Genomic DNA, 10,088 nt, shown 5'->3' on the forward strand with positions numbered 1-10,088 from the left:
TAGCATGACTTGTCTTCAACACATAGACCTAACAGCTATCAAATTAGCTAGTAATCTCAAGAACAACAATCAAAACCACTGCTTGAATTTAGCAGGTAAGGTAGTTAGCTTAGTAAGCTGCTAGCTAGCTACCTAGGCTGGACTCTAGTAGCTATCAGTAATGGGCAAAAATATATTAAAATGTGAACCGATATCCCTCCAGTTTCTTGAGACTCCAATGTGTTTTCTAATGGGGAAGCTGGGCTACATGCACTTACTCTTCCAGGTAGAGTTTCCCACCCCGGGTTTTCAAAATGGCCGCTGTGTGAAGCACGTCAGTAAACAGGCAGCCGGCACAGAGTAAACAAGGAAGTGCTTAAAGGCAGCATCAAAACTGTACAAGAAAGGCCTGACCTTAACTAATTTTCATTTCCATCTTTTTACTGACATGTCTCACTACAGAGCGAGCAAATACAGAAAAAGCTTTGGTGCTTTTGGAGTGTCTATTGGCCCTATAGGACTGAATCGGAGATGAGAGCAATGTGTAAGTAGCTCTATAGTGAAGTAATTGATGAGATTTTGGTCGGAATCGACCGGTCTGATGGAAAATGATGGGAAAATAAAGTCCAGGTTGAAAATGGCCGGAGCTATGCTTTGTGCTGTACATGGATTTGAGAAGACATGGGCTCATGAAAGCTCTTTTTATTTTACTGGAAGTTTTATTTGTTTTATTAGGTGAAGCAGGCAGTCCACATTGTATGCTATTGTGATTATGTATGTTTTTTTATTTATCGAGGGACGGTTTTCTGTTTTTCAGCAACGCCATGATACTCACACAGTTACACCTATTCACATCTGAGAGCTTCCCAGTGCAACCAGTTTTCCGCTGTTGGCCCACTGGGAGCTGCCCAGTGCAACCACAGTCTTCCACTGTGGCAGCTCCACCGGAACATCTGGGAGAGAGGGGAGAGTGTTACTCATTCACTTTCCCAGCTTTTCCCAGTCAGTCCTGGGATTCAAAATCGGCAACTTTCTGGTCACTTATGTAACTTTTAGTTACAATCACCCCTACATATATTTATTATGGTGGATGACACTGACTGGCCAAAATGTACACACAGTATAACAGCATCTGCATCTCAGAAGACGAAGGCACCGTAGATGTGGAATTGAACCCTGACCCACATGGAAGGATTCATGCTTGGGTTTTGAGAGGTTTTCCGCTCTATGGGGTGTGCCACAATCTCTTCCCTTCTATTGGCAGATTATTATAGCCTCTCGCACAGATTTAAAGGCAGGTAAGAACATTTGGACTCCTGAAATACGGCGACCAGAGACAGGATTAGACCCGGGCTCAGGTCAGCGTGTGTCTGTGCCTCATTAACCGTACCACAGCCACACTTCCGCCCACGCGCTCAGCAGCAGGCCGAGGGCACGACTCTGGAAACATCCTTATACAGCGCCGCTTCCCTAAAAAAAAAAAAAAACGGCCCCAGCCCTTAATGGTATTTACACCCTCCGTATTATTTACATTCTGAAAGGAGTAAAGAAAACACGTTTTATGAGAATGTTCCGCCCGCAAAGACGTGATGTCAGCGCCGCAGCGCCGTATACAGGGTGGGGCGAGGTAAACAAACACTTCTCCCATCTCTCTCTCTCTCTCTCTCTCTCTCTCTCTTGCTCTCTTCCATCGTTCCTCTCACATGCAGGGGTCAGAGAAGGTAGGCTGAGGTACGGCCGCCTCTCTCCTCCGCTGGATATTACTGTTGATTCATAGACAAGCTGGAGCTCGGCGTTGGGGCCTGAACAAGAGCCAGGGGCCAGTGTTAGTAAACTGTGGAGAGACCAAGGGAAGTGCCTCATCCGACACACACACACACACGCACGCAGCACTGAGTTTACACTGCGCAGGGACCAAGGGAAGCATCTCATCTGCAATGCACGCACACACACACACACACACACACACACACATGGAGGAGCGGCGGCGGTAAACACTCGGGCCTCTCACAAGATGCTCTGTAAATATTTACAGCTCGGCAGACGGCGAGCGAGAGGCAGAGGAACATGGCGGACCAGGCAGCGCGGGTCAAACGTGACCGGCCTCAACCAACACCCCCCCCACACACACACACACACACACACACACACACACCCCTCCCCTCGCCTCTGACCAGTCGCCGGACTTCAGATCTACTGGAAAAAGAACATGAGCCTTATTCAGCATCTTATGCAGCACTGCAGCAGTCGGCTTACCTTTTGCTGGGTGGACAAACTATAACCTCCAGTTTATGGTCATCATGAGGCAATAACAACCATCAAAATAAACAAAAGTCAGTTCTATTTTCAGAAAAAAACATCCATTTACTCTTCCCTCAAAATCCCCTGTCTTCACGTAACTTCCACACTTAGAATTTCCATCATGTGGATTTGTGTCTTAAAAAGGCTAAACTCATAACCCCTTAAAACAAATGAGGTTTAGGCAAAGCAAGGTTAAAATACTCTCAATCCATCATTCCAATGTTATTTTATGATGAACAAAAAGTCCAAAATGTACTCCAAACTGGTGTAGTGCAGCGGTTCTGGGACATTTTCATGTTACGGGCCTCAAATAGACAGACACTCATTAAGCCATGGATCCACACGTGATAAGATTTTGTCCCAGAAATCCCCATATGGGGGGATTTTTGTCATTCTTGATTGAGTATTGAATTGAAGAACTGTCTACACTGTACGTGGGGAGATAATAGTGGCAAGAGTGAAACCTAGGGTTACAATAGTCATTCTTACACATTCTCTAATTGGGATAATTTCCAGGGAATTAAATTATAGTGGAATTAAACTGTTCCTCATGTTCTAGGGACCCTCTGGAAACCCCTCAAAGACCCCTGGAGGTCTCCAGACCCCAGTTTGAGAACCACTGGTGCAATGGTTAAGACCCCTGCCTACTACCTGGCTTTATTAAAAGTAAAAGACCCAAAATTATATCTATTATAGTTCCTGAAAGTGCAGCTTACCTCTTTAGTGACCCTTAGATTGTAACATCCTTCTTTGGAATGCTGCTAGAAACCCTGACAGCTACGTGGTGTTTGTTTTAACCTTCCAGTCGTGCCAGAAGGGTGGAGTTTATCACATCCAGCCAGATCAGATAGTGTCAAGTAAGTTTCCAATCACTTGAGAAGCATACTGAATTGACTTTTAAAGATTTTCCACTGATTGCCGACGCCAGTGGTTCTCAAACTGGAGTGTTTTCCACAGCAAAATGAAGACTTCACTATAATTTAATTCCCTAGAAATTAGCACAATTAGATGATGTATAAGAATGACTGTTCTAATCATAGGTTTCACTCTCACCATTATTATCTTCCCATGCACAGTTCTACAATTCAATACTAAATCAACAAGAACTCCAACCTGGGGGTTCATGGGAAAACCTCCTGTCAGATGGGGGGCTGCAGACCTAATCTGTTTCTATTTGGGGGTTCACGACATGAAAATGATTGACAGCCCGTGGTCTACACTCTTCTCGGCAAACCGCCACCCACCTGGCACCCACGTAGGCTAAAACAAACTCTACAAAAGCATTCGCTCATACCATCTGACCCCCGGGCCCGCGCCGACGAGCACGCCAAAACAATACCAGGAGAAGCCCGAGCGTCCCGGCGCGGCGCGGTGGAACACAAATAGTAACTTCTAGAAGCCGCCGGCCGCCGCTACAGAGGAGAGGGGAAACCGAAGGAGGAGGAAAAACAGCAGGACAGAGAAGAGGTGGAAATGGGTGGCGGCCAGGAACCGGGGCTCTTCCTGCCCTAATCACAACTCGGAGTATTTCCTTTCATTGTAGGAGCTCCAGACCCATTAACCAGCAAGACCCCTGCACACACACACACACACACACACACACACACATGAACACCCCTACATACACGTCCTTACATGGAGAAAACACATCTTTTATAGACATAACACGCATGGATTTTTGTACGCTCCGTCGAATTGTCGCATGTGGACGCATTGATGGACAAACAGACGTACACACTCTTATCCATTCTCTCTCTCTCTCTCTCTCTCACACACACACACACACACACACACACACACAGAGCCACAGGTACATGGATCCTACTTGGCAGGGCCCGCCCGCATTGTGCAGCCCTTTGGCTCTGCTCTGATAAACACTTCATTATGAAATCCTGAGGACACAGTAAATATTTGCCGGGCCCCTTATCAGGCCCTGCCTTATCTCGGCGTGAACTCTAGGCACCGCATGGCTCCAAGGCCCTTTATTTTCGTAATGACTTCGCCTCCCCCACCCCCAGATAACTTGACAGAAGAGCCTGCTGGAAATCTTTCAGAGGCAATCCTGGAGAACAAACGCCGGCTGCAGATGTCTTCACACTCCTGTCTGAGCCAAGCGTAGGGTTTCATTTGGTGACCGATATAACACTCTAATCAGTTATCTTGCCCACTGCAGGCCGCTAAATTGCTAAATTCCCCGCTGTCCTTACTTTACCTGCCAAAGTGACCGATAGCGTCGAAACACCTACATACGGCCGCAACCTTTTCCCAGTGTGAGCCTGTTGGCTGGGGTTCAGTTCCCAGCCTGATACATCCACCAATTCACAATAATATTATTCCCAGTAACATGTTTTGATGGATTACTATGACCGATCCATTAGTGAAACAGCATGTAAGATCATTCCGATGCGGGACATTCGTTTCTATGGAACATACGGCTTAGTGTTCGTTAGTCACTCCTTCATCTTCACATAGACTTCAAGCAGGGGGGGGTTTCGGTCTGCGCCAGTGTTCACTAGGTCAGGGAAGAGAATCATAATGCGTGACTTATTAAAAGATTAAAATCTTATCCCGAGGGCAAGGATCCAGCCTCGCCGTCTCACCCACTCATCCGAGATACTTTCGCTTTCCCCGTGGGCTTCCTACACATTTTCCCATTTCTGAGATGTTCCGCATTTATCGGCCTTCGCTTATAGCAGAATATTATGTCACATTACATAATACATCCACAGTCGGTCTACTGAGCAGAGAGTTTCCAAAAAATCCTTTCTCTTTCTTTGCTATGCTTTCCAGGCCTGCAGAGGAACACGCCTACAGCCCAGTTGTTCTTCCCTCCTCGGATCGGAGGGGCGGAATTCGGAGCCAGGCCTTTCTCTGGAACTCTAACCGGTCAGTCCTTGGAGTGCACGCCGAAGGACGGGGGCCCGTACATGCTACACAAGGCCCCGAGGGCCCCGTGCCAAGTAGTGTCATAGGGCAGCTGGGGCCCTTCTGTGGTCAGCGGCTATCTAGGGCTACACCAAGGATAGGGTACACACACACACACACACTCACACGCCTCCAGGTTTTTTCCACTGGAGGACTATTGTAACCTCTGGAGTGTTTATGTGAGCAACATGAGAACCAGAACTGTCAGACTTGAGGAAGAAGACAGCTAGAGCTCTGCTTCTGAACATCTACTGTTCACTTGTGATGTTTTGACTTATAGATGTGACACCTGTTGCATAAGAGTGAACCCAGAAAGCACTTTGGGAATGAGATGTTGATGCTGATGCTCTTTTTTCATAGGAAATCACAGTCATAGACTCTGGAACTCTTTCAAAATGATTTTATTGGGAGAACTACAAAAAATGTACAGTACAAAGTTAACAGTCTCACACTCAATTTGTAGTGAACTGACTCCCCAAAAAAATAATTACATTACAACTCATGTTGTCTTTTTGTCCGTTTTTTGTTACATTCAAAAAGCTTTTTACTTCTGATAAAGTAGTCAAAAGTACATAGTGCGCATCCCCTGTACCTACTATGTACAAACCAAACGTGTTCAACCACTTCCCCCTCCAGCAAATTCTCAAGACTCAGACTAGAATCAATCTCCAAAAGAAAAGAAAAAAAAAGCAAAACGGAAATAATAAAAAAAAAACAAGTGTAGAGGAATGGGGACTTAGAAAGGTTACGGTTGTTGCGCCAGACTGTCTCATGAGTGGTAACAACCTTAAAAAAAAAATGTAATCATTTCAGAATCCAACACTACATTCAGTTCAACTTGTGTAAAAAAAAAAAAAAAAGATGCCATGTAGGAAAAATACTTTATTTGGTTAATCTTAAGGCATGTCAAGATGGTGAACCCCATAGGCACTACACAATAATACTGGGGCACAAGGGATTGCTACATTCTTTAGCACGTGGCTGGAATCACAGTGTGACCTCGTGCAAACAGAGAGAAAACAAAAATACTTTTTGGTTAATTTATTGACTTGGGTTCTTTGTCACTGAAGTCTGATCTAGATAAAAAAAAAAAAGAAGTAAGGTTTGGACGGTCTGTACAACCACATTGTTTATACATTCTACAGAAACATCTAAATAGGGATCCTCAAAAAAACGCCTTCCACAGCACTGACACGCAACCTCAGGAGCAAACAGCAATCACGCAAACTCTTTTTTTTAATAAACGTAAACAAGGAAACAAAATTAATGAAATAAATATCACATACGTTCTCTTAAATTAAGATCTTTTTTTACTCATTTACAATAAAAATAACCAAGTGAAGTTACAAAAAAAGGAGAAAAAAAAAACAAAATATATATATTACTGTGAAAAGAACATACACTCCACTTTATGCAGATTAATAATGGCGATCATAATTTAAACATAAAAGAATATAGATCTATTGCTTCATCATACTTGATAAATACAGTATGGACACAAATTACCAATGTAGCCTATACTTTTTTCACAAGATAATAAATAAGTTAAATAGTCCATAGCCAGTTACGCACCGCTATGTAAATCACTCAAAAAACAGCTAAAAAAATATATATTCAACCATCAGCAGTGATTTCCCCAAACAAACCCAACTCAAGAGTGCTTTTTAACCAAGCAACACACTAGACTAACCAAACGAACCACTGGGTGGCGCTGTGAGAAGACAGAGTACAGATCTGGAATGGAAGTTGAAGCTTTCAGAGAAGAAAAAAAAAAACATAACACACATACTTTGAAAAAAAAAAATGTTACTTTGAGTCAAGGCATATTCTTGGCAGGATGGGAGGAAATCTGAAACCGCTTATAGTCTCTTCTTCTTGTCAAGTCATGTTACACATCTAATCCCAGGAAAAGTGTGGCTTGCCTGATAGAGCAAAAAAAAGGGAGAGGGGGCTGCCGTGAGCCCTTGGGCAAGGCACTGATGGAATGCCTTCTGTTCGCTATCTACTTTTTATACAGCTATCATATTACATACAAAGAAAGAAAAAAAACTAACTAATGCCAGGTCAAGGACACTTTAAATTGTATGATGCTTTATTGATCCCTGTAGGGGGAATTCTTATCGCTTGCCCCCCTCCAGGGAGGTCAGAGCACGGTCAGCAGCCTGGAGCTGGTCGGGACTCAATGTCTTGCTCAAGGACACTTCAGCAGGGTGGATGCTGCTGACATGGGGAGGGGAGGGGTGGGGGTGCCTGCTCCTCTGGTTGAAGGACAGTCTACTTCTCTCACTAGACCACCACCCCGCTGCCCCCCTCAACCCCCTAACCCCATCCAACCCACCCGTCCATAATCCATTGAAAACAAAACATGATTAGTCATCAGAAATCGACAGCCTGCTGAAGATTGGCAAACGCCTTCCAGCATCCAGACTCGGGGACTCGGAGCCGCTGAGGCTCCCGGAAGAGCTGAGGGACCCGCTCGCGTAGCTCTCCCGGTCGGAGAGCGAGTCCGGCGGGCTGGGAGGAGGCTCGAACACCGGCGACTCGCTGAGGCGGCGCAGCGCCTGCAAGTGGCTCGTGTTGTAGGAAGGAGGGGAGGGCGGGCACATGCCGCCCTGCATGTTCCCGTAGTAGGCACCGGCGGAGTGGTTGTTGGCGTAGCCGCCGGGGGTGTGCACGGCCAGCGGGGCCAGTAAGGCTTTTAGGTCCTGCCCGGGGAAAGAGAAGGCACTGTTGATGCAGGAGACAGAGTTGGGCGACAGCACCTCCTCGTAGAAGCTGGAGGCGGAGGTGCAGGAGGAGGTGGGTGGCGGCGGAGTCCGGGACGTGGGACTGTCGAGCAGGGGGGACTCGAGTCCGTGGTGCGTGGAGAAGCCGGAGAAGCTCAGGCTGTGGTGAAGCTTTGGTCTGTCCCTCTGGGTGTAGCCTAGCTGCTGCTGCGGCGGCAGGACGTCCCTCTGGCCGTAGCCGCAGAGCTCTCGAGCCGACCGGGGCTCCGCCGACTGCATGTTGGCGTTGGCGGCCGGAGCGGGTCGGCGCTCGTCGGCGTTGTGGATAAAGTGACACCGGGGACCGTACGGGCAGAAACCGATGGTGTGGAAGGTGCGGCAGGGCTCCGTTTTGTACTTAGGGTGGCGGGACAAGCTCCTCAACTCGTGGTAGCCGTGAGCGAACTGGCATTTCTCCCCGTACTTGCACGACCCGTTCTCCTCGAAGGGCCGGCACAGCTCGGTCTTGTAGCGGGTCGAGTTGATCTGGGAGCCGGGCTTCTGCTGCAGCACGCCCCGGTCTCCGCTCTCGCTGTAAGCTCGGTCGCGGAACTTGTTCTCCTTGTTCATGAGGGCCGTGGCGCTGCTGTTGCTGCCGCCGCTGCTCGGCGTGTTCTCCTTTAGACTGCCGTAGGAGCTCATGGAGTATTTGTTGCTGTTGTTCATCGACTCCACGTTGCTGGTCGAGTTTCTGCGGAAAAATCCCGGTGCGAAGGAGCCGCCGGAGCCCGAAGTGGTCACCGGAGCCCCCACCGCTTTCTTGTCCAGCATGCTGTTGATGTGGATGGCGTTCATGTTCATGCTTTTATCTTGCTGCTGGAAAGAGAGGACACATATTAGCCATGCACTTCAAAGCACAAACGACTAACTCGGTGACTAGTTTCGAACACATGATTTAAAAGTTAACTTTTCGCCAGTAACCAAACTTCATAAATCAACAGGTTGGAGGCGACTACACGCTGGCTACACAGACGTTAAAGCACGCAAATCCGGGCCTCGTTCTAGTGAGTTTCCCCGGCATGCAACTTGGAAAACTTTCCCCTTTCCTTGTCAAACTTTTTTTTTTTTTTTTTTTACCTTGTAAAGCATGTCGATGTCGTAGAAAGCGGACAAGACGGTCGCAGACATCTCGTTTCCCCAAGTTTGCTGCCGCACTCCCTCTTTCATGGAGGACCGACCAGGATCCTTGAATGCACGAAGAAGCGACGGGCGGTAGTTTGTGCCACGACTGGTTTTGGTTGTGGGGGGAAAGTTGTTTTTTAAAAAAAAGTTTAAGTCCAGAGAAGAAGGGAAAAAAAGGGGGGAATAGGTTTGTATTGTTGGGTTGTAGGTGGTTTTTTATTTCCTCCCCTGAAGAAGCGCTGAGCCAGAGTGCTTCACTGTGCGCTCTAGCCTTTACGCATGGGTATAAATGCCTGGTGGTGGCCGGGGAGGGGCGAGCCGAAGTCGGGGCAAAACTTCTACAGGGAGCTGCCTCCTCCTCCCACAAAAAAAAAAAAAACTTCCATTCACCGGTTGGCCGCCTATTCTTTAACACCACGCCTTGAAATCCTACCCCTGCACCCCCCCACTCCAACACACACCCCTCCAAAACTTTTTTTTTTCTTCTTTTAATCACACAACCAATTTTGTGGAAGTTGGGGTTTGCTTTTTGGGTTGACTCTCGCCGAGAAAGAATGTAGTACCATTTTATGTTTCTTTTCTTTTCCCCCCCCCCCAACACTTTATTTATCCAGGGAAAGTCTATTGAGCATGCATGCAGCAACACCCTGCTTCACATTTCATATGCACTTTCACACCTGGGAAGGAGCAGTGTGTGTGTGTGTGTGTGTGTGTGTATGTGTGTATGTGTGTGTGTGTGTGTGTGTGTGTGTGTGTGTGTGTGTGTGTGTGTGTGTGTGTGTGTGAGAGAGAGAGAGAGAGAGAGAGGGTGGGGGTGGGGGGGTGTCTTGCTCAAGAGCTCCTCGGCGGTGTGTGTATCCCCCCCAGTCCATGAGGTTTGAACCAGCGACTTTCCAGTCACAAGCCCACCCCTCTAGCCCCCCGAGGCTGCCACACTTGAAAAAGTTATGTCAAATACATGTGTAATGGAAGAAAACTCTCCCTCTCCCTCTGTGG

General features: G+C 47.3%; 1 protein-coding gene across 2 annotated transcripts; it reads right to left on the reverse strand.

Moving 5' to 3' along the window:
• Positions 1-5,590: 5,590 nt before the first annotated feature.
• On the reverse strand, positions 5,591-9,365 carry zfp36l2 (zinc finger protein 36, C3H type-like 2). Of its 2 annotated transcripts, none has more exons than XM_071924805.2 (2): positions 9,048-9,365; positions 5,591-8,783 (listed from the first exon to the last, which is right to left on the reverse strand). In XM_071924805.2, exons 1-2 carry the CDS (start codon positions 9,135-9,137, stop codon positions 7,575-7,577), a joined length of 1,299 nt encoding a protein of 432 aa, XP_071780906.1. In that variant the 5' UTR covers positions 9,138-9,365; the 3' UTR covers positions 5,591-7,574. The 2 variants fall into 2 exon arrangements, with proteins under 2 accessions (XP_071780906.1, XP_071780905.1); XM_071924804.2 differs by having other exon boundaries at positions 5,591-8,786.
• Positions 9,366-10,088: the final 723 nt, after the last annotated feature.

Source organism: Centroberyx gerrardi, chromosome 15 (assembly GCF_048128805.1).
Source record: "Centroberyx gerrardi isolate f3 chromosome 15, fCenGer3.hap1.cur.20231027, whole genome shotgun sequence".
Taxonomy (NCBI): Eukaryota; Metazoa; Chordata; class Actinopteri; order Beryciformes; family Berycidae; genus Centroberyx; species Centroberyx gerrardi.

Coding starts and splice junctions, on each gene's coding strand:
- zfp36l2 (XM_071924804.2), bottom strand. CDS start 9,137: ATGAAAGAGGGAGTGCGGCAGCAAACTTGGGGAAACGAGATGTCTGCG. Junction 8,787..9,047: donor ACATCGACATGCTTTACAAG/GTAAAAAAAAAA, acceptor CTCTCTTTCCAG/CAGCAAGATAAAAGCATGAA.